General features: G+C 38.7%; 1 protein-coding gene and 2 long non-coding RNA genes across 3 annotated transcripts in view; 1 reads left to right on the top strand and 2 right to left on the bottom strand.

Moving 5' to 3' along the window:
* Positions 1–622: 622 nt before the first annotated feature.
* Positions 623–2,493, top strand: LOC134669213 (uncharacterized). The gene is made up of 3 exons (XR_010098875.1): positions 623–974; positions 1,072–1,304; positions 2,224–2,493. It is a non-coding gene; the product is annotated as an uncharacterized LOC134669213 (long non-coding RNA).
* LOC134669214 (uncharacterized) lies at positions 2,177–4,368 on the bottom strand. Its single transcript, XR_010098876.1, has 3 exons — positions 3,875–4,368; positions 3,249–3,377; positions 2,177–2,375 (listed from the first exon to the last, which is right to left on the bottom strand). It is a non-coding gene; the product is annotated as an uncharacterized LOC134669214 (long non-coding RNA).
* A 129-nt stretch (positions 4,369–4,497) lies between these two features.
* The window catches only part of LOC134669331 (neuroendocrine convertase 1-like), a 47,942-nt gene continuing 27,486 nt past the window's right edge, over positions 4,498–24,953 (bottom strand). Inside the window, exons 6-14 of the mRNA XM_063526842.1 lie at positions 21,796–21,914; positions 18,301–18,380; positions 18,044–18,176; positions 17,790–17,890; positions 17,319–17,411; positions 16,368–16,487; positions 14,215–14,372; positions 9,379–9,512; positions 4,498–4,839 (exon numbers count right to left, since the gene is read on the bottom strand). Of these exons, the coding sequence (XP_063382912.1) occupies positions 4,516–4,839; positions 9,379–9,512; positions 14,215–14,372; positions 16,368–16,487; positions 17,319–17,411; positions 17,790–17,890; positions 18,044–18,176; positions 18,301–18,380; positions 21,796–21,914 (1,262 nt within the window). The 3' untranslated portion in view covers positions 4,498–4,515. The remainder of the gene's footprint in view (positions 4,840–9,378; positions 9,513–14,214; positions 14,373–16,367; positions 16,488–17,318; positions 17,412–17,789; positions 17,891–18,043; positions 18,177–18,300; positions 18,381–21,795; positions 21,915–24,953) is intronic.

The raw sequence follows: 24,953 nt of genomic DNA, 5'->3' as shown, positions 1-24,953 counted from the left end.
AGGAGTGAGTCCCACATACCAACCCCGGTTAAGGGAGGCAACAGGGGACTCTCGCCAGTGTTGCCAACTCGGATTTTGAAAAAATGCTAGACTAATGTCTAGATTATGCCAAAATTATGCCAAAGTTTTTTGAAATATGCTAAAAAAATTCTAAAATGTCAACTTGAAATTAGATACTTAAAACACATAAATTTTTCCGCCTTTTTCTACTGACAAGATCTGCTTGACCAACTTTAAATAGTCCGTCGACGTCCGTCGACGTCCATCCGTCCAAAAAAGTCAAAATTCATATGAAAATATGAACCACATAAGGCGATGGCGCATATTGTTGCTGCCAAGTTGGTGCAAACTTGGCTTAGACTAAATTATGCTAAAAAATATGCCAGATGCTAAATGGAAAATTTTGGTGCCAAAGCAAGTGAAAATATGCCAGATCTGGCATCAATTATGCCAAGTTGGCAACACTGACTCTCGCGCGGGCAGCTTTCTCGCGCAAAGGATTGCCAATTTGCCATCGCTATACAGCGCGCCATGCTGCCTGCGCGAATTGCGCGATGGGCAGGTGCCGAGGGCCCTAGGCTTAGAAGGTAGGTTTTTTAAGGTACTTAAGTATTAACAGCCGTATTCATAAAAAATCCTTAAATGAGGAATGATCAGCTTATTAGCTAATCCGCTGTTTAGGCTTAATAAGCCGTTGATAAGAACCATGATTTATAAACGTTTATTAGGGGCTTCTTAACTAATAAGCAGATTAGACGCGTTATGTTGGCATCTTGGCGCATCATAGACTAAAATATGGCTGAACATTAAATTAAAAAAAAAGTTTGACAGCAGCACTAGCGGCCAATCGTAATATCATGAAGAAGTTGATTTACTATTTTGACTAATTTTCGGAATTATCTCTTATTAAAATAGCTTCTGTGCCACAAAAATAATTAAAGATTGCTGCATGGCCGGAAATTTTATAAAACTTGGTGAGTAACTACGTTTACAGACAAGTATCTTATACAGCAACAAGTAATAATATGAGTTCACTGCAATGTTGATATACCTATATCTTATTGCTTTTAGTTTCAATATTATGTGGAATGGAGTCGAAAGAAGTGGGGTTCTTTCAAACTAACCGAGAAGTGCATAATTAGCGAAGAGAAGAAGTCGAAGCCAGATACCGTACCAGACCCCACTCGCCTCCGCAAGAAGAACCATTGAATAATGGTTCATGAGTTCACACTAATTTATTCTGGTTGCGGCAGAAATTCACAACGGGTCAACAAAACGAAGTCCATTCAGACTCACTAAATCAGGTATGAACAATGTCCTATACTTTCTTGTTTACCTTACATACCTGCAGTGTTTAGAGTTAGACAAAGAAAAGTCTGCAGCGATTTTGATGATAACTCTAGGTACAGTTCAAATTTTGGGCATGACCATCTATTTATAATATATTATAGACATAGGTACGTAACATAAAATGTAGTATCTGAACATGTTAAGATTGACACTTGCATTGACGGCTTTGACATTATTTAGAGGTTATAACACTTATAAATTTGGTAAATTTATCCGTGCTTTGTGGAGCTTGGTGTATTTGTTTAAAATTATGCATAGGTACCTACCTATTATAGGTATTATATTTCTTAACCATACAATGGAACCAAATGATAATTATATGTACAAGTGATGTTTTATTGTAACAAGCCGTTGTGTCGCGAGTTTACTTCTTGTCATCGTGTCATTAGTAATAATTTTGTAATGGTATTTATTTTATGCATGGAACAATGCGATGGTTATTATACTCGATCACCTAGCCAACCTACTTACTACGAGGAAGGATGGTTCACAAATTAGGCAGTATTTAAATACCAGTGTACAGGTGTGTGTATAGATACTGTGTACCTGCTGATTAAAAATAAGATGTTTTCTGCGTACAGTTGGTTATAATTAAGTTGGCTAATCTATATCTCATCAGACAGTTTGGACATCTATTCCAGAGAGTTTGCAAGGTCAATGTACAATGATATCATATTATAGTACCTAATAGGTAATGAATAATAAATGAAGTCATATTGATCTCTGTCTATAGCTTAAAATGATACTTAGTTACCATAACTATATTGAATCATGTGACCCTAACTTAAGTACATCCATTATATCATAAGCTAAAAATTAAAGAAAATTGTTGAATACAAAAATACTTTTATTCAAATTATTGCATCTTTTCAGATCCTGAAAGTACCATCATTAGCCACTGTTATTGTTGAATAACTCCAGGCTTTGGAAGAAAAGCTGTGGCCTGTGAACAGCTGTGAATATTGGTCAGAGAAGTGTAACTGACTCCGTACACTGCAAGTCCCAGCAGGAAATCAGCAAGAAACCTAAAAGAAAAAAAACATCAAAATGAAAACCTAGCTTGATTTAGGTTGAAGTAATAAAATTGTTCTAATTTAATTGGTGTTTTATTTTACTAATTAAATATATTTTTTGACTTGTTAAGGTTTGTACAATTTTTATTAATGATGTACAGTCACCTGCAATAATATGTTACACAACAAAGGCCCATAAGAGCATTGCACATTTTTGCAGCCTTCGAAGAGTAACATATTATTGCAGGCGACTGTACCCATATTGAAATACTCAAAATTCCATTTTTCTAATTACAATGCAATAAAATCTTAAATGTATCTAGCAGTCTAATAGGGATGTTTCCTGTACTTAAAATAAATTATGTCACACCATACCATGTATAAAATAAAGCACCAGATTATTATTAGAAAATAAATTTTCATATAAATACCATAATAGCAAATCATTTTGAGAGTTCTAAAAAGGAAAGTAGGACCCTATTTTGCACATATTTATGATATTCATGTGTTTGCAATATTGTTCTGATGAAAGTGTACAATTTATATAAAGTAAAGTAGATATTCATAGGTAAGTTCATGCTATGTACCTAGTTCAAAGAAGTTCAAAAATAATATTGGTAATTAATGGTTCTTATGTAGAATAAAATTAAAAGGTATTTTTGAATACCAGACAATGACAAGGACAAGTTTAGTGCTGCCCATCTGATATTGAGCACTGCAGCCTACAGGCAACTAGCGGAGTTACAAATAGCCGACAGTGCATTTTTGGGAGCACTGGAAACCTTAGCGTCAAGAACAGGTAGGTATAGAATCCAACCTGGATGACCATACTGAATAATTAGTTGAAACTTTCATTCTATAAAGTTCAGCTTGCAATATTTTTACCTGGAGGCCAAATTGTTATGCTCAAAGCCAATATTGAGCAAACTGCCTATGCAATGACTGCATATACCCGTGACTTTTTCAGATTTTTCATCACTTTACCAGACTGACAAGAGTGCACACTTCTTTTACCTGTAAATAAGTTGATACTTTTAAGTAGTGCCTACTTACCTGTGATATTTTTTATTAAACACAGTCGGTTAAATATGTCTATAAAACAAGTTAACTTATGGTAAATATTATAATCTCATTAGGCATAATGGTTAGTTATTCAATTGCAAACTATGAACGAGATTGATGTACTCTTACAGGGTCTATAATATTATATAGGTAGGTATAATGTGCGCAAGAAATGCAATTAAATTTAAGTTTGCGAAATGCGAACACCCTGATCTTAAATTAAAAACAACGTTTCTGGCAAGTGGTAATAACGAATAACTAAAGGGTTTACGCACAAATATAAGTAAGTCCTCGCCGTGTCCGACGATGGCGACTCCTCCAAATATTTTTAATTAGGAACATGGAACGCTCTTATATTACTTGCCAAGCCAAACTTGGTTTCGAAAATGCGATTGTATGGCGAGCAATGAAGCTGGCCCGCATAGATTTAAGTGAATCTGGCGGTTTACCTATTTCTCCAAACGCCTAATAGCTGTGAGGGAGGAACTCGCTCCGTTTATGATGCATTTTTCCGACTACGCGATCATAGAATTCTGTTGCCTTCTTCGATATTTTGGTTAAACGAAAATCACCATACACAAAATCACATAAACAACTTATAAAAAGCGGGATATTTAGGTTTCGCGCCATTTTCGCACTATATCCAGGTATGTAATACGTAATTGCACATATTAAAGTTGTTTTCCATTCACATTTGGGATTTTAACCAAAACGTACTATTTGCTCTTGCTCTTGTCACTCTTGCCAAAATCAGCTGTTTCGTGACCGCCATCTTGTAAAATAGCAGATAATAAACAGATAAAGAAGGGTCCTCGGCTCCGTAACTTTCCGAGGATTTAATAAAGAGATGATCAACTGTTTAGCGCTAAAAAGTGTTTATGAATCACGTTTTGTGACATCCGGTTATCAGCAACTGATGATCAATGCTCTAACTGTTTATGAATACGGCTGTAAGTTTGTACCATACATTTTATTAAATAAATAATAAACCCGCAATGGTAACTGCATTAATTTAAAAAAAAAAAAAGGTTGCTTTGTTATACTTGGAAAAACTTTAGCATCGGCATTTCTACAAGAGTAAAATGACACTTTACAAGCCAGGAGCTCTGTTCACTTTCCTGTGATGCATCCGCAGAAGCTGTTTCTCCACTGCTGTCAGCAACATTGGATCCACTACATCATGGTCACGATTCTCTGGTACACTTAACAAATTATTAAGTATGTTTTCATTCTTAGTGTCAGCATTTGAAATGTCTACTTCTTCAAGTAAATGCTTCATATTATTCTCATTGTTAGTATCAGCACTTGAAATGTCTACTTCTTCAAGTAAATGTTTCATGTGGGCCGGTGTCTCGCTCGTCCCGTGTATGATTAATGTCGTTTCTCCGACTTCTCCTACATTAGCTTCGTCAGTCTGAAAAAATATTCTTACGTTAGTTCAAGTTCTACTTTCAATTATTTATTTCAGGATTTTAGTAAAAACTAAGAAGAATTTTGTACAAAGTCTTTGATCAACTGTTTAAATTTATTTCGTTTTGCAAAAAAAAACTGGGCAAGTGCGAGTTCGGACTCGCGTTTCAAGGGTTCCGTACATCACACAATTTTCAACAAATTTTTTTGTACATGAAACGTGACGTGAGTGAAACGTCTTGAAAAACCCGAATGGGTCAATCAAAAACCAGATGTAACATGAAGTTTTCTGGCGTGGTGGCTTATATCTCTGCAACTATGCAAAGTAGCTTAGATAGGAAGATTAAATGCCGAACAGTAGGTAGTACAAGTGTCCAAATGCGAAGACTGAAGGTGAAGACCGAGCTCCGCCTAGGGCTGATAGCTCGGAGCGTCCGACGGGTCGCGCTATCTACAACTTCCGCAAGTGTTTTAAAATCGAAGGACGAAGAGAGATAATACCTACAGGGTGGCCAAAAAATAAGTGCATTCCCGTAGCCGGGGAGGTTTTCGGATTATACTGAGCTTTACAACTTTTACTATGGGACCAACCCCGAAATCGCGAAAAAAAATGTATCCTCCCATTAGATATGAGCGCCGCGCCGGCGCGCCGCCGCCGCCGACAAAATTTTCGCGCCGCCGCCGCCGACGCTGCGCTATCGGCGTGGCATCGGCGTGACCTTGTTAGATACTACTACTTTCAGAATCAGATAATATATATTTTATCTAGTTTAGATCTTTAACGGCGCCAGTCTGAATAGCTTATAGACATTCAAAAGGTATTTTTTAATACAGTTGCTCAAAAAGTGCTACTTTACGTAGCTGTTTAGCGTGCGGAAAGTTGGTTATCTCGAACTAGTGCTTTTTACTTTTCCAATTTTTTTAAATTTATATTTGTTCCAATTCACGACTACTTATTGATGAGTGTTAATATTATTTTCCTTTAAACGTCGTAATCAGCATAAAAACCTACCGTTAATGTAAGAATACGAAAAATATTACATATTTCATATTTAATTACTTACCTCTTCGTCATTATAACACGTTTATTTTTTAATATTCAATATTGAAAATTCCGTTCTTAATAAGTTGACTGAATGGAACGGAATAGCTGTCAAACGCCCATAGATATAATATACTTAAAGACGACGTCTAACCGAGCTGTCACTGTTACCACTTTTGTTTAGTGTACGATTAACAATGTTTTTCTTATTTTTTCGCAACTGTATTAAAAAACGTCGTTCGATACACGTGCGGAAATGTCATTACTTCACGAGTACCGAGATATCTTGCCACGAGCCGCAGGCGAGTTCCTTCCGCACTAGCATCGAAATGTACTATTATGTCCATATAATTCAGAAATATCGTAAATTTTCTGTTTGGTAACCGCGCTACTAGTGTTAGGGCAACGAAATGACTAAATTTGCCAGCTGGCTAGCTCATCCGTCATTCACCGCGAATTTAACCATTGCAAGCATGGTTGAATGTCTTTAAAAGGTGTAAAAGGGGGTTTATTTCAGATATTAAGCGTCTTCACGCCCAAAGGTCCGGCCGTTGGTCTCGCATGGAAGGCATCGGAAACGGAATCGGGTCTCATTTAAACTTGGCCATTGTTCAAATTTTAAGCTTTGCTCTCTCGTAGCCTAATCTTTGGCCTCGCTTCGCTCGCATCGAAGTAAGCCGCTATCTGAACCTCCAAGTTTTCGGCCTGTTTGGAGCCTAACTTTCGGCCTCGCTTTTAAAATGCTTGATTATTGGTTCGTCTCCGATCTTAGCTCCACTACCAGCTCGGCCTTTGGCCTCGCACGAATACACCTGCAGGAAACACTATGGCCTCAGTCTTGCACAGAAGCGCGCCGTATTTGGCGCTCCGCGCATTCGGCCGTCAGCCAAGCTTACACTTTGCGTTCGATTCTAACCTGTATGCTTATCTGCAGCTCAGCCTCTGGCCTCGCATGGAAAGGCGACGGACTCAGGTCTTCGGTGTTAGGTTGAGCTCGGCCTTGGGCCTAATTTTTTGACATAAATTGGTTTGTTGGGTCGATATTGGTTAGTGACGGAAGTTGATTTACCTCACTTCGGCTCCTTGGATTGTCGACCAGATGTTTCCCTGTTACAGTCAATCCGCTACTTTTTACTTAGCACAAAAAATAAGGGCCTCGCAAAGATCTTCCGGCCAGGGCCTCGCCAAGATTAAGACCGCCTCTGACGCCGCGCGATACCTTATATATAGTAAATAACACTTTTTTCGTACCTTTATTCAATAAATTTTGCTGGAAATTGAAAAATGCACTTATTTTATAACTTTCTTACAGCAAAAACACGTATTTTCGTTAAAATTTTGGTCAGAATTATTTTTCATTAATCAAAGGTGTTTCAAGGCCACGCCGCCGATTCGCCGCCGCCGCCGACCTATTTTGACCGGCGCGCCGCCGCCGGCTAAATTACTATCGGCTCTCATATCTACCTCCCATTGAAAACGGACCAGCTAAAATGTATGAAACAGCCAAATCTTTCCTCACAATTTCGGGGTTACACTTAGTTAATTTTTTGGCCACTCTGTATAATGCTTTTTAAAACACGTAACAATAGTAACCTAATCAATCAGTACTACACTTGTACCAATGCAGCTGTGTGCCAGATACAGCCTATAGTCACACCAATAAAAGTCTGCAGCGGATTTGATAGCCCACGCAGTGTAAGTGTTATTAATAGGTACGTCATAATTTCATAGAAGTTTGACGTTTAATATGACACTTGCACTGCGTGGGCTATCAAAATCGCTGCAGACTTTTTACGGTCTAACTATAGTCGCATTTTTTGTCGTCATTCCGACTCACGCTTGAAATTAGCTTCAAGCGTGAGTCGGAATGGCACGCCTCTTCGGGACGCTTCGAGCCTTCGGCCTTATGCGGATATCGGCCTAGGGCCTTCGCAATAACTGTCTACATCACTTTTCACTTAAACCATTGCAGCTGTGTCCCTAAAAAACCTAAACCGCATTTTTGTTCTTAAATCCGACTCACGCTTGACTGTAGTTTTCTAATGGGTTTTCCTGTCATTTTTAGGTAAAGGACTATTTTGTGTATTTTTTTCAGAATTTTAGACCCTGTAGTTTCGGAGATAGAGGGGGGGGAATGGTAATTTTTTGTCTATTTTCTTGAATAACTTCTAAACTTTTTATCGCAAATTGATAAAAAAAATATATTTGAGATTCTAACAATAAGCTCTTTCGTTTGATATGTAACACGATATAGTTTGCAAAACTTTGTTTTTAAATTTTATCTTTTACCCCTCAAAAGTAGCCCTTATGTTTAAAATTCATTTGTTGACGTTACATATTCGTCTTTGGGTCACAGACTTACATATGTGTACCAAATTTCAACTTAATTGGTCCAGTAGGTTCGGAGCAAATTGGCTGTGACAGACGGACGGACAGACAGACGCACGAGTGATCCTATAAGGGTTCCGTTTTTTCCTTTTGAGGTACGGAACCCTAAAAATCGTTAATCTTTTAGATTTTCATACTTAAATTATATTGTAGGTATCAAATATTTCATCTTAAACTAATACATGTTATGAAAATCATCGAAAACATTTATAAAAGGTAAGTTTCGCCTCATTTCCGTCGCCTCTAATTTAAGGAAATAAATGTGACAAAAGGAGTGCCTGGTTCAAGCAGACTCGTGGGCTTCGTAGTTAAAAACTGGTACCTTTCATATGTACATAGTAGATTGCGTTGTTCCGTAGCACAAGGAATAAGGCCGCCATGATATTATAGTTCGTTTTTTTTAGCATTAGAAAGAACTCCACAGAAGCAAGCGTGCAGTTTTTATCAGGCTCGTTATTTGTTAATAATTATTGAATTATCTAATGTAGCATGGTCAATATATATCATTTACTTCAAATTATTATCGCCAAAAGTGCCGGATTTGGAACCACAAGCTTACTTCTGCGAAGTTCTTTCTAATGCTAAAAAAAACGGACTATATCTAATCTAAGCCTTCGATAAAAGAGGAAGAGAGGATCTTTGACATTGAATACTTTTATCCATAATCACAGCGTTTTACACGCCTTTCGGATTCTCAGGTGAGGCCAGAGGGTAGCATAAGAGACTACTTCAATAACATTATAGCTGTTTATTTATAAGTAAAATTGAATACTTACATCATCTATTATCACTGCGTTCCACACGCCTTTAGGATTATCTGCCCAGGCGGCTACTGACATGAGAATCATGAGATACCAGTTTAAGAAGGTAGCATTAGATACATCTATAACATTATACCTGTTTATTTATAAGTAATCTCTTTGGTATAATAAAAACTTGAAACTTTAAAGTTAAATACTTACATCAACTAATATCACTGCATTCCACACTCCTTTAGGATTCTCTCCCCAGTGATATGAGAGACCACTTTAAGAAGGTAACGTTAGAGACATGTATAATTATACCTATGAGGTATAATGATACCTGTTTTTATAAGTAACGTTGAATACTTACATCATCTAATATCACTGCGTTCCACACGCCTTTAGGATTCTCTCCCCACGTGGCTACTGACATGAGAGGCCAGTTCGAGAATGCAGCGTTGGAGTTATCTTCTGGTCGGGCGCTCAAAAGCTGTACCCTCGTTCCTGTAATCATAACAGTATATTGTTATAATCTTGTTAAGCTGCTTCGTCGCAAACTAACTGCTTAATTTAAAAAATAAGTTTTATCCCCAAAAATCCTAAAAAGGAGAAGCACTCGCAACTTTAAAAACTTAAAAACAATTGAAATGCCAGAGTGACAATGTGAGTATGTGACATTTGAAATTCGAACGAACTATGAACGAACCATATTTTTCGTGAGGGGCTTGCTAGTTCATTCCGTCTCTCAGACGTAGCAGTAGATCCAAAGTACTAGGAGCGCATAACAAACAAGGTACCAAGTGCACCCACTAGATGAAAGAGGATGGAAGACACCCGTGGAACAAATAATAAGCATGAATCTAAAAATAATCGGCCAATAGTATGTCGGGCTATGCTCAGTTTAGGGTTTCGTAGTTATCATTCTGTCAAAATAGGCCAAACGGGAGCTATTAGTAAGTATCAGAAGGGAGTACCTTTGCAGCGCTCTGTACATTACGTCTTTTTACTAAATAAGAAAGAAGATTTTTTTGCAATAACTCACAAACGACTAGACCGATCATGTTAACTATAGTTTTCATTGATTTATTAAGCTTTTGGACCCGTGGTTCAAAAGTTAGAGGGGGGGGGACACATATTTTTTTTCTTTCGGAGCGGATATTTCTGAAAATATTAACTATATCAAAAAATGGTTTTAAGAGACCCTTATTCATTTTGAATGACCTATCCAACAATACGGGGACACTATCGGGACAAAATAAAAAAAAATCGGGAAAAAACTTTTGTATGGGAGGTCTTTATTTTTTTTATTTTTTTATTTTTTTTATTTATTTATTGAGAATATTTTACCGTTTTGTCGCAATGCATGGTTTATGTATCCATGCCAAATTGCAGCTTTCTAGCACTAACGATCACGGAGCAAAGCCTCGGACAGACAGACAGACCTGACGAAACTATAACGCTACGTCTTACGTAGGCGAACAACGCGCAAACGCGGCGCGGCGCGGCGCGGCGAAATCAATCCTTTGATGCCCATAGAAGTGTCCTACGTAAGCGATCTCGTTGCGAACGCGGTGCGGCGCGATTTGCACGCGAATGTCAGGCGGCGCGGCGCGGCGCGGCGCGGCGGCGGCCGCTTTCGCCGCGCCGCGCCGCGCCGCGTTCGCGCGTTGTTCGCCTACGTAAGACGTAGCGTAAGGGTTTCCAGCTGACTACGAAAGTACGAAACCCTAAAAATGCGAGTGTCGTAGAACACCCGGTTGAAACGAGGTTAAAATAAAGGGTCGTGGTCGTGACTCGTGTCGGAAACTCTTAGGTACCTACACTTTTTTCACTTTACTGCTATTGACATCACATATGAGGTTGAGGAAATCATTTTGATGTTCACGGAACAACACTCGTACGTGACGAAAACTTTTTTTCACCTCAGCCGCTCGAACAAGGGTACTTTGCTTCTTAAAAACAGTGAGCAAATTGCGATTTTCCTCACTGAGTCATTTTGTCTCACGCAGTGAGCAAAATCGCATTTTGCTCACTTAGTGAGACAGTATGAGTGAGCAAAATCGCATTTTGCTCACTGAGTGAGACAAAATGTCATTCAAGTGACTTTTATAGTCAAATGTCATTTCAACATGCCCCTCTAATACAAGTTCGATATACTTGGGTTCTATTATCTCTGTCCCTCTAGGTATGTTCTCACTGCTTAGGGTGCAAAAATTTTGTTTACTACACGAGATCAAAGTTATTTACATCTCGTGCGCTTTTGAATCCCTTACTACGCTCAAGATTCTAAATTAGATTCACTCGCTGCGCTCGTGAATCTATTATAGAATCTTTCGCTTGCACGGGACTCAAAATAAGCACTCGAAGAAATATCAAACTTTGATCTCTTGTTGTACAAATAACTATTTCGCGTGGCCACCATCCGCCAAGTCCGAACGTACCGTGCCATAACTATAAGGAACTTATAGTTATGGCAAAAATCATAACCCTCCTTTTGCTTTGCCGTAGTCGGGTAATTAGCAGCTTGATAAAATTTTGGTCAGTAAATAATAAATAACCGACTCAATAATTAACTAAGGCCATCATCACTATCATCAGTTTACAAAATGCTGCATTTTGAGAGCATAACAAGAGCAAAAAAAGTAAGAACAGGCAACATCATCTGTGCCTAGTGTACTTATTTGAAGTCCTAACTCGTCGATTTCTTCAATATGCCGTCAGAGGGCCTACCGCGTAACACGTTCGACGTGTTGCCTTCCTGTCACACTTACGTACGAATTTACAAGTGCGACAGAGAGGCAACACGTCGAACGTGGTTGGCGGTAGGCCCTCAGCGTAGGAGCGACTTTGCTAGTTCATTTCGTCGCTCAAACGAAACATAAAATAAAAATATCTACTTTTCTCCCCTTTTTTTGTTTATAATTATAACTTTTTATATTTTTTGTCTGCTTAATACACTAGGTATCATGACGAATCTTGCGAAGTATTATCTCTATTTTTCACCGTTTTCAGTTTGAACAGACTAAAAAAGTCAAGAAAACAAAAAATCAAACGAAATTCGTAAGGAGCGACTTTGCTAGTTCAATTCCGTCGCTCAAACGAAACAGTCGAACCATAGCACTAGGAGAGCATATAAAGCAAGATACCTCACCCCGTGGCCCGTTGTGTTGTGAGATGGTTGTGTCGTAATTCCTTATACATTTGTTTGCATGTGTTGATTGTGTTGTGGAAAACATATAAAAAATAAATCAAAAATCATTTTTTATTTTCCTATGAATTATTGGCATTAAATTATTGGAAAGAAATCTGTATAATTTGTACAATGGCAACAAAGTCAATGTTGCCAGTGTTACAGTAACATCACTACCAAAAAGCGAGAGCTGTCTTCATAAACAATGACTGGCGGTGGATGGGCGGTGGCAAGTCAAATAAACTTTGTAACTATGAAAATATAGATCAGTAATTTCCGTTTGGTTTTTAATTATTCAAAATAAAATAAAAAATTTGATAACAAATTCAGCAAGGAAAAATAATAATGCAGTTTCTTCACAATTAAACAGCTACCTCCAAACACAAAATCTCGAATGACACTGACAGTTCTTTCGATCGAAGGAAAATTTGCGTTTCTTGGCTGCTTGCGTTTCGTCTCGAATCGAACGTAACAGTCGAGGCGAAGTACCAGGAGCGCATAGCAAACGAGGGAGTACTCACTACTCATCGCTTCGCGTGACTCGCGTGCGTAAAGCCCCCTCCAGACTATGCGCGTGAATCGCGGGCGAAGCCGCGAACGCAAGTGTGGCGTCGATTTCGCAGATTGTTCACGCCTTCGCGCCTTGTTCTCCGTTTTTTGTCGGTATTTCGGCCCGCGTCAAAGGAGACGCGAAGCGCGAACTTGCAAGACTCCACATTACACAATATTTTGGCTCCTTTGTGGCAAGATAAATATGAATTATATTATATTAAGCAGCTATATTTTACGGTTTTACAATAAAACAATGGAAAAACAGCTAAATCACGTATGATGCCATAGATAACTACCAGTTAAACTCGATCAGCTGATGTTTTTCCGCCATATTGACGCAAACCAAACTGCGAAATCGCCATGAAGTGTGCGAGTGTGGAGTCATACGTCAACTTCGCGATATGTTCGCTCCGCGACGTCGCGCCGCGATTCACGCACATAGTCTGGAGGGGGCTTAAGGTAAAAATTAATCTAGATATTCTAGCAATTTTTATACCTAGAACACTTTACAATAAATCATGTACTATGCAAAGGGCAATTAACCAATGGAACCATTCTTCGCCACAAATCTGGAGCTATATTTTTATACCAGAAGAATAAACATACTTAAATAATAAAATAAAAATATATAGGTACCTACTTCAGTAAATAATAAAAAGAAAAAAGAAGAATAATAACCGGAATCATACTGGAATACTGGGGTTGCGTTGGGTTACTGAAAAATACAGGCGAAATGGGCCAAGCAAAGGGGCGAACGAAGGTAAGGTAACCCTCAAAATACGACGTACGAAATACGCACGAAATTGCATTTTTTTTTGTTTTGGTGGCTCTTAATTTCGTCTCGAACGTAACAGTTGAGCCAATGTACTAGGAGCCCATGACAAGCGAAGTATCTCACCGCATTGACGCCGTACCTCGCCATACGATACGAAGGATGGACATTATTTGATAGGTACAATGTATGAAAACTGTAAATGAAATAAAAATGTTAAAAAACATTTCTCAACTCGTGTTCCAATTTCCAACAGATGTTCCAATTTCCAAGTCACTAACCATTTATGGTTTAGTTATTATCAAAGGGAATATTTGTATACTAGCAACAAAACAAATGTTGCCAGTATTATTTAAACACCTCATTTACAAATCGGGAGCAATTTTCATAAACATGTGTGATGTAGCGAGTGGAGTAAATTAAAGATACCTAATAGAAAAATAAATAAATGATATAATTTTCGTCTAATTACTTAATCTAATCGTGATCTAATGAACACGTTATTGAAAATATTATGAAAAAAAAAAAGACTATCGATGGAGAAAGCTTACTCTAAAAACATCTGAAATGCCAAAGTGACAGTGACGTTCGAAATTCGAACGAAACCAATTTCTCGGAGATTTCGCTAGTTATTCTCTCAAACGTAACAGTGAGTCAATGTACTAGGGGTGCATAACAAGCGAGGTACTCACCGCGTGCAGACGTCAGATAAGCCTCAAGCGCCCCGCGCTTGCTGTAGTGAATGTTAATAACGAGTTCCACGTGCTCGACGTAGTTTACTGGGCAGTCGTGGGTGTCAAAATAAACGTTCACTTGTTGCCCTGATGATAGTTTTTGATTGATTTTGTATCTGCAAAAACCAAAAATGAATCCATACCATAGGTCATAATAAATAGTAAATACATTTTTTTTTATTTTTTTTTATTATGAATAGGCTTACTCATGGCCACAGACTAGCCGAGGCGTAGACGTGGCCTACGATGGACATAGGTCGTTTTAACTTCATTAACCGTAAACAGACTTTTCATGTGTTTTATTCGAATGTTTTATGCTATTACGCTATTTGTTGTAAATAATTATGATTTGTTTGAACCAAATTGAAACAGCAGGAATTAAATAATAGCTAATAGCTTTGTTCATAGACTATAAAAAGGCCTTCGACACTTTGGACCACGATATTTTGCTACAGGCGATGGATGAATGCGGAATACGGGGTCCCACGAATAAATGGTTTCAAAGTTTCTTGACGGGCAGGAAAATACGCACCAGCATCGCGGGAGAGACGGGCCAAGATGCAGCGGTGGAGCTCGGAGTGCCTACCGGATCAGTCTATGGTCCCGTGGGATATGTGATGCATGTCAACAGTGTCGCGAATGTAGTGAAATGGTGCCGGGTGTTCATGTACGCAGATGACATGTGTCTACTTTGTGCTGCGAAAGATATAACGGAGGTGCAAAAGTGCATACAAGAAGACTTCGAAAGTATCACAAAGTGGGCACATGACAACGGAATCATCATAAACTTTGACAAAACCAAATGCATGCACATTCACTCGCCATATAACCAGGTCGCAAAAAGAGTGATTAAAGAAAATTTGGATATAATAGGACATACATATGATTGCCTGCATGCTGATAAAAATAATTGTAGTTGCACTAAATTGTTATATGTGGAAACATTCAAATACTTGGGTTTAATTATTGACAGAAACTTTAACTGGAAACCGCATATTAACGACGTTTGTAATAGGTTGAGATCTGTGCTAGGCAAATTCTACCAATTAAACAGAACATTGAGTAAGAAAACACTAATGGTTGTATATTACGCCCTTGCCGATTCACTTATTAGCTATGGTCTAGTTGTATACGGGTGAACATTCATAACATATATTAGAGATATAAGAAATTTGCAAACAAGACTAATTAAATTCCTAGTTAGTAAAAAAGTTAAGCTAGAATGTCAAAATGATTATGATAAACTATTTCCCTTATGTAAAATTTTACCCGTAGATAAGAAAGTCACATACCTCATAGGATTAGAGCATTATTATAGTGAAAAGTACAAATTATTAATTAACAATAAGTATAATACTAGGAGTGTAAGAGAGAAAAAGCTAGTGCAACCGAAAATTAAAAATTATTATGGCAAAAGAAGCTCAAAGTACCTGGTACCAAAAATATTAAATAAAATTAGCTTACTGAGACAAAGTCCTAAATTAAGTAAATCCATGTTAAAAAATAGATTAAAAGAATATCTTCTCAATTAGAAAATGGAAAAATAATGTAAACAAACCAACTTATACACTTAAATATTTTTATTTAAACCAATTTATTTTTAAAACATATGTTAATTACTAATATTTCAGGGAAAATCACCTGCGTGAAAATTTTAGGTAATATGTCAAATGCTGACAAATACTGACATATTTGTTTACATTATTTGCCATTTCTACGAAACAATAGTTTGTATTTTGTATATTATATACTTACATGTGTGGCCTATGAAACGGTTAGTTTACGTTAAATATATAATTAGTTAAATAGGTTAAGTGTATAAAAACTGAGCGCATCTCGCCATCAAACGTAACAGTTTGGCGAGAATATAAATGTTTAGTTTGTAAGTTGTAAATTTAAATATATAAATAAATTAAAAAAAAAAAAAATACAGCTGACCGTTATTTCCTCCTTATTTCCATTATTTCTTTGCATTGCAATTTGCAATCCGGATGTGCACAATCACTTCACCTTATGTTTTTTACCGACAAGCTCATTTACGATTTATTTCATTTTCCAACGAGCCGTTGTTCGTCACATTTTCGGTAAAAGTATTAGGAGAACATGCTTACTGTGGTGGTACGTGGCAGGTGAGTTTCTCAGGAACCGTTATCCAGTTTAGAGCTCTAGACACCAGGGCTTCAGCGTTGAGCAGACCGAAGCCAAATCGAACGTCAAATCGAAGTCCGACGCTAAAAAAGTTGTAAAATCTTTAACGCTACGTCTTACGTAGGCGAACAACGCGCGAACGCGGCGCGGCGCGGCGCGGCGAAAGCGGCCGCCGCCGCGCCGCGCCGCGCCGCGCCGCCTGACATTCGCGTGCAAATCGCGCCGCACCGCGTTCGCAACGAGATCGCTTACGTAGGACACTTCTATGGGCATCAAAGGATTGATTTCGCCGCGCCGCGCCGCGCCGCGTTCGCGCGTTGTTCGCCTACGTAACGCTACGTCTTACGTAGGCGAACAACGCGCGAACGCGGCGCGGCGCGGCGCGGCGAAAGCGGCCGCCGCCGCGCCGCGCCGCGCCGCGCCGCCTGACATTCGCGTGCAAATCGCGTTGCACCGCGTTCGCAACGAGATCGCTTACGCTACGTCTTACGTAGGCGAACAACGCGCGAACGCGGCGCGGCGCGGCGCGGCGAAATCAATCCTTTGATGCCCATAGAAGTGTCCTACGTAAGCGATCTCGTTGCGAACGCGGTGCGGCGCGATTTGCACGCGAATGTCAGGCGGCGCGGCGCGGCGCGGCGCGGCGGCGGCCGCTTTCGCCGCGCCGCGCCGCGCCGCGTTCGCGCGTTGTTCGCCTACGTAAGACGTAGCGTTACGTAGGACACTTCTATGGGCATCAAAGGATTGATTTCGCCGCCGCGCTCGCGCGTTGTTCGCCTACGTAAGACGTAGCGTAAGACGTAGCGAGTGTTTCTGTTTCTACTATTAACGCACCTAAATTATATCAATCATACTCGTATACTCGTATGTCAATGACCAAAATACCATAATTATTACATTTAAAAAACGCTTACTCATTGATTTGCCAACCGGGGTTGCCTGCTAATGTACTGGAGTCTGAAGTCCAAGCAATTAGGTGTTGAACATCTCGCCAAGTTAGATTAGAGCTATAAACAAAATGCATCATGAATTTCATGATAGGCATATTGACAAGCCCAGTATTTATATCGGACATACGAAATAAAATTACAGTTAAATTTTCTTAATTTGTCCGACCGATCGGTCATTTTTGTACATGTAAAATTGGTACAAAAGCAGGCAGGATGAATGTGCAGTGAGTAAATGAACAAATCAAACTCATTTTAGGTATAGTATCGGGATATAAAAATATACTTAGTAATTAGGTGTACTCAAGTGCATGTGCGGACAAATTATTTATTTTCAAAGAGGATGCTGCGTTACGAATGGACCGTAGAAGATGTGGAAGAGAAACGGACCGTACAGTCCAAAGTACCAGGCTAACAGAAACTACGAAGAGATCTTACTTGGCTTCCAAAGCGAGAGCTATGATGCCGGCCGCGAGAGGCGCGGCGGCTGAGGTGCCTGTGTGGTCCAGGGTGCACGAGTCATTTGTGTCGGTCGTCGCCTGCAAATGACAAAATCTGTATTTTTTACAAACATTCCAGCATTCATTTTCAAATTGTTACCTACATAGATGTTTATTGTTATTTATGTACAGTAGCAATTTATGTAATCGTGACGTGACATAATAGAGCGCCTATACTGCATAAAAACTTACAATCTTCTGATCCTTGCGGGCGCCTGATGAGTAGGCCACGGCGAGGGTCGAGGAGCAGACCTCGCCGTACCAGGGGAACCGTCCATGTTGACTAGCACTGCCGATTGACACTGTGTAAATTGATGACGAATATCTGTGGAATAAGACAGTATAGGGGTCACTCTCTGAGAATATGTCTGCTGTTGCCCAAGAGTAGTACATATTACATACTTATTAAATGCTTGACCGTGGCTAGGGTAAATATACGAATAACGTACCCATCGCAGTTGCAATTGTCCTGGTGGATTCCTCCGTTTCCGTTGGCCCAAACGTAAATAACGCCTTTACCGCTGCGACCCTGTAAAACTAAAAATTTCGAATAAACCTGCAGAGGTTTTCTCGAGGGGCTACAGTATGCTGGGGCTCATTTAGGGGTGACACCCGACCGTGAACATCAGTAGTAAATCATGTAAAATGAAAGCGATGGAGTAAATCCTGAGCTATTTAACACAATTACTCTTTTTAAATATATTTTACAATTTTGATTGAATTTTGGGGTGACACCCACAATTTCCGCACCGGGTGCCACCCATGCCAGCTACGCCACTGCAAACCGCCATGTTGAAACTGTCTACAATGATGAATTTACTAGTGATGTTTGTTTACATGGTTAGCAAGTTCCATAGAAGGGGTCATCCATTAATTACGTCACACGAATTTCTAGGTTTCTTGACCCCTCCCCCCCTCCTTGTCACACTTGGTCACATTTGGCAAACTCCTCCTCCCTAGTGTGACGTCACATTTTTTCTACGAAATCGCCAAATCGAATTAAGTAAGGTAAGTACCTAAGTATTATTAATATTTTATTAAAATATTTTTGACGATATAAATATATTAATATTAGTAATTTTATAACCCAAAACTGCTTAGGAAAGAAAATTATACGAATAAAAACGATTATCGTTTTAAAAACTTGTTGTTTAAAATTTAAATGTATACAGCGAATAAAATAATTTAAATAAATTTTCGGTTACTGATGAAGTTAAAGTGACGTCACAAAGTTAGTGTCTCCCCCCTCCCCCATGTCACAATATGTCACATTTTCTGGTCAGGGGTCCTGTCATTGTAAATTTTGTAGTCACAGTAAATTTACTGCCATCTGTCGACACACGACTAAAACTCAAAATGAAAACGTATAAAATTATCCAAAAAATGTATATATATGGATAAATGATTTTATTATTTTTATATCATTTTGATCCATGTTCATTCACTGATATCTATATGTGTTAAGTTAAAATTGTTAAATATGAAACGATGTCGTCACGCCATCTAGCCGAGCATAGGTTAAAGGTGTGTACGGCATCTATCTGAGAATGACTTTTTCTTGATTTCCGAGGCACGTTTTTTCCTTAGACTTTATTCATCTTATACGAAGTTACATATTATGTCTTTGATAGTAGTATTCTTGTAACTACTAACGCCATCTATTTTCGGGGTAAGGCAGTTCACGCCAGTGTCTGGCTGGCTCTCCGAACGCCTGCATTTCGAGGCGGCTCGGTCCTTCCACGGTGCGCCCGACGTTACTAGGACCTCATGACTCGCTGTAGCTTTACTTCAATTACTGGAATAACTAGTGCCATCTGTTGAGATTGTCTAATGGTTCTGTTCTGAGTTCCGACAAATTGTTTTATTGTCTATGATTCTATAAACAAAGGAATGAGCTCACAGAACATTTACTCCATTCTCGAACCAGACTCGAACTAAACACGCGAAACATGTAAGTACTTAAATAAAAAAAATGGAAATTCAAGCTGTTTTTTTATAATTTCGTCTACGAATTTATGTTTTCACCACACAAGCTCGGAAAGACTTTGACTCGGAAGAAAGTTGCATTTTATTCACATGTGAGGCAAAGTAATCAAATGCTAATTTTGAGATTTTTTTTAGGTCAGGAAATGAATGCTCAAAAAACGTTGTAGAGGGAAATGCTAGGAACACAATTTTTGACTCCGTAACTTTGTTTGGACTAGTTAGGAGGTGAACATATCAAAAGTCCCCGGCTGTAGCCCCGCTGCTGGGGGGTAGAGGGGGGTAAGAAGGTCGAATTTTTCGGTTTTTCATTGATATCTTGGAAACTTTGCGTATTAGCGACATGACTACTAAGACAAACCGAAAGCTGATAAAATTAGTTACAAGTTTTATCCAGTCAAGTTTTTCGATATCATGAATAGTTTTTGAGATACCCGCTCTTGAAAGTTTGTTTAGGGATTTTAATTTTATCTTGATATCTACGTCAGTGAAGCTGTTAGGCCATGTTTGGTATCATTTTCGTATAAATCGGGGGTGCTGAATTCATTTATGGTATCACATTGACACTATTCCGAAGTAAAACCAAAATTTAAAAAAATATGTTTTTTTAAATCCCTCTTCACGCTTAAACTGCTGAACCAATTTCGTTGAAATTTGGTATAGAAATAGTTTCAGTCTCGACACAGAACATAGGATAGTTTTAATAACCAAAAGCATCTTTTGAGGGTGTGAAAAGTGGGGTGGAAGTTTGTATGGGGAGTCAATAACTGCTGAACCGGTTTAGATGAGATTTAGGATGGAATACATCTGTGATTTAGATGAAAATGATACCAAACATGACTTCAAACCTTACCTTGAGCAGTATTAACTTCAGGAATTCAGTTTCGTCGACGAAGTTGAATGCCCCCCATACTCCATTTCACAACTTTAAAGGATGATTATTGAGATAAAAAGTATCTTATGTCCTGTCTTGGGACTCGAAATATCTGTATACCAAATTTCAATTAAATCGGTTGAGCGGTTTAAGCGTGAAAAGGAATTTAAAAAAAAAGGTATTTGTTTAAAGTTTATATGTTTTTACTTCGGAATAGTGTCAATGTGATACCATAAATGAATTCAGCACCCCCGATTTATACGAAAATGATACCAAACACGGTCTAGCAGCGTCATTAATGTAGATATCAAGATAAAATTAAAAGCCCTAAATAAACTTTCAAGAGCGGATATCTCAAAAACTATTCAAGATATCGAAAAACTTGACTGAATAAAACTTGTAACAAATTTTATCAGCTTTTGGTTTGTCTTAGTAGTCATGTCGCTAAGACGCAAAGTTTCCAAGATATAAGTGAAAAACCGAAAAATTCGACCTTCTTACCCCCCTCTACCCCCCAGCAGCGGGGCTACAGCCGGGGACTTTTGATATGTTCACCTCCTAACTAGTCCAAACAAAGTTGCGGAGTCAAAAATTGTGTTCCTAGCATTTCCCTCTATAACTTCTTATTGCTTGGCCTATTTATGATTGCTGGGAGAATTGACACGTGTGTTTCAAGAATTTCGCGTTTTTTAGAACTTTGCTTCGCTTGCGCGTTCGAAGATAAAATGAAATGACTCCCCGTTCGAACGGACGCCGCATGGCATGACGGCGGCCCAGTCTTTCCACAGAGCGCCCGATGTTACAAGGGCCTCATGACATACTGTAGATGTCTGTATACTCAGAATATACTCTGTATTCAAATCAAACTACTATAATGTTAATGTCATCTATCACTGTGTGCCTTGTTTGAATGCCTGCAATTGCGAGGCAGCCCAGTCCTTCCACGGACCGCCCAACATACTAGGGCTGTATGAAGCGCTGACACATAATAGTGAAACTCTGACGTCATACTGTTGTCTCTTTCATGCTTGTCGCCACTGATACTGCGACTACTGTAGCGCCATCTACATGCAAGTATCTAATCTACCTGAGTGATTCCCCGCTTGAACGCCTGCATGGCGAGGCGACCCGGTCCTTCCACGGTACGCCCGTCGTCATTAGGGCCCCAAGACGCGCTGTAGATATCCACCTTGTCCCAGGCGTAACCTATAACAATATCAAATTATAGGTATAATGTATATACGCTCATTTTTTGTGCAGATGTTGCTGTTGCTGCGAAACAGCGTTGGCAATCTTCATGTGTTCCTAGTAGAAGTTACAGAGTGGTGAGTCGGCGTCGGCAACTTCCATTTTATTTATGTACTCATTCGTCTATATAGTTTGGCTCAACATTTCCATCAGTAGAAAATGGCGGTAAAATTTTAAAAAAAGGCGCGAAGGGTTGTTGTGCTCTCATAGAACCGTAGAACATAATTATTAATATCGCACCATTTTTCAACTGTCAATTTGGGGTTTGCAGAGTATTTATGTATAGGTGTCAAATAAGACTCGTATAACGTGTATAAACTATGTATATATAAATGATGATAGTTTAAATCATTCAATAAATAACCTTATTCCGTGAATATAAAGTTCAAAACAAAATCAATTGTAATCTACCTCACAGTGTGAAGAATACATACTTACTTCGTATGTTTCATGTGCTCCTAGTTAAAACTACCGAGCGGTGACTCGTCGCATCGGCAGACGTGTGCGCGGTGTTTTTTTTGGTTAGTCAAAGGGGGCAAAGTTGTTGTTTAATCCAGGTAACCGCTCTTATGATACCCGAGCAAGAGAAAGATTCAAAAATTTAACGAGGGCAGCGAGTGGTTCAAAAGGGGAATCTTTAGCGTTGCGAGGGTTTTAACTTTTAAGGCACAATAAGGCACTGAGTGAAACTGAAACACAAATTTTTTCGCCACAGGAAATACGAGTACCTAGATATAGATATCATATTAGGAACCCTAGCAATTCAGAAGAAAAAGTTAATTACCATTTTTTAACTGTCTAGCAATGTAATTTGATAAACTAAAACTACAAAGAAATTAAAATTAATACTAAAATAAAAGAAACTTACCTATAAAATAAAAACCTAATTATAAAAAGAATACCCTCTCTAGCAGGTCCGCCTGTGGCATTACCATTACCTACCACTACTTTTAAGGTTAGAAAAAGGCACGTATTTAACCGGTCAACTAATTAATCGAATTCGGGTAGTTTAAAAAAAAAGAAATGGGTACTAAAATTAATAGTTTGGCAACAAAAACGGAGCCTTAAAATATATCAATATGAGTTGCATTTTAATGCCGTTACAGCTTTTGATTATTTTTAGGCAGGTACCAAGTATTTATTTGGCAACTGAATTATTATATTGGAGACCATTTATGAAGCACATTTTAAAAAGAAAACGGCTATCTATTAATTCAAAAATGAAGTTCTTTTAAAATATTTTGTTTGGTCATTAGTTCATTACACGGTCAACCTAACACGCTCCTCCTCGCTTTGCTCGTCGTCGCACCTATCTGTTGACTCTAGCAGAACACAGTGGTAACTATTGAAATTAGTAATTAAAAATTTAAAGATCTAATGGTATAATGGCCATTAGGCGTTTCATGATTAGAAATTTGGACTATAAGTATACTGACCTTTACCTAGGTATTAGTAAATTAATTTGAGGTGTTTTGTGTAAAAAGCGACCAATATTCATTAAATTTAACAGCATTCGTGTTGAAATACTACTTAGCTGAAACGACATGCTCAGTTATGACTATAGTTGATTAAAGTGTCATTCTATGGAACTTGCCAACCATGTAAACAAACATCACTAGTAAATTCATCATTTTTGACATTTTCAATATGGCGGTTTGTTTACATAGTTAGCAAGTTCCATAGAATGACACTATACTTAGGTGTGAACGTGAACTAGATGACTACTAAATTTTATGACCGCTTTACAATATTGGTTGCCAATTTATGATTTTAGTCGCCAACCTATCATTTTAAGTTCCCTATATTTTTTTTGGGTGGCTTGATTTTGCTACCAGTTTTTTATAATAATATGATCCTTATATTTGAGGCTAATATTTTTTTTTGGCGCTAAAATATTAATGCTTAGCCAAATTAAATTATAATATGCCCAATGAAAGTTCCTGTTTAATATTTTAGTTGCCCGGTTAATAATAAGCCTTAGAAAAATTCGGGGTTTAAAAAAACCGACAGTGAAAACAGGACAAAATATATGCTTCGTCATATCACCTATTCGGTTCTTCCCCGCTAGAAGGTATCAAAGTGCCACTTTTTGTTCGCAGCTATGAGAAATCAAAATAGCACTTTTCTGGCCACGACTTTATCTTTTTTGCATGTTATTTTTTTAGGTCAAATTATATTTCAGGGTTCTATTCTAGAATTCCTCGCTTCGTTCAGGATTAAATGTACACCCTCGTCGTAAATATGTAATTTTGCTCCCTTGTGACACAATCTACAAATGCAAGTTAGCTTCCCTATCTGACTCTCTCGCTCTCAGTCACACTCGTTTGATCGTACTATCGTAGCATGTGCGGATCGGAGCGAACCGAGCGGAGTTTGAGGATCGTACTTACGCTTCGCACTTTATGTGCTCCTAGTAGAATTTACCGAGCGGTGAGTCGGCGTCTGCAAGCGCGGCGAAGTGATCCCCAACCGAAGAATCCAGAATAGTGGGAAAGTAACCATCGATTCTTAAACTGTTCGATATTCATGCGCCTATAGAGTGGTTGGTCTGCTGTAAGGGTGCTGAAGAGACCGCCAGCGCCGTGGATCACGCGAGAGGTCCATGTTGCAATTACTCTGCGTGATCGGGCTTTTGGAGAATTGGTTCCACTTTAAGGGTGCCAGAAATAAATGCAACAGATGGCTTACCAGCTAAACGTAAATTAATTCACCACAACATCGCCATGTCTTCTCCAGCTGAGATATGAAAATTTCTCAAATCGATTGGCGTCTTTAAGTCTTAGTAGGTTAGCATTTGTTTTTTTCGGTGAAGCCCCCGAAACAATTTATAACAATTCCAAATTATCATTTATTTTTCACATCGCCTATTCGAAAAAGACCCAAAAATGCCAATAAAAACAATAGGCAAGGTATATAAAACCGCCGTTAGGCCAGTTCTACTATACGGTAGTGAAACGCGGGCTTCGTAGCCCACGTTCCAGGTATTCAGGTCCAGGT

Source organism: Cydia fagiglandana, chromosome 12, assembly GCF_963556715.1.
Source record: "Cydia fagiglandana chromosome 12, ilCydFagi1.1, whole genome shotgun sequence".
In the NCBI taxonomy this organism is placed as follows: domain Eukaryota; kingdom Metazoa; phylum Arthropoda; class Insecta; order Lepidoptera; family Tortricidae; genus Cydia; species Cydia fagiglandana.
This window is presented reverse-complemented; position numbering and strand designations above follow the sequence as displayed.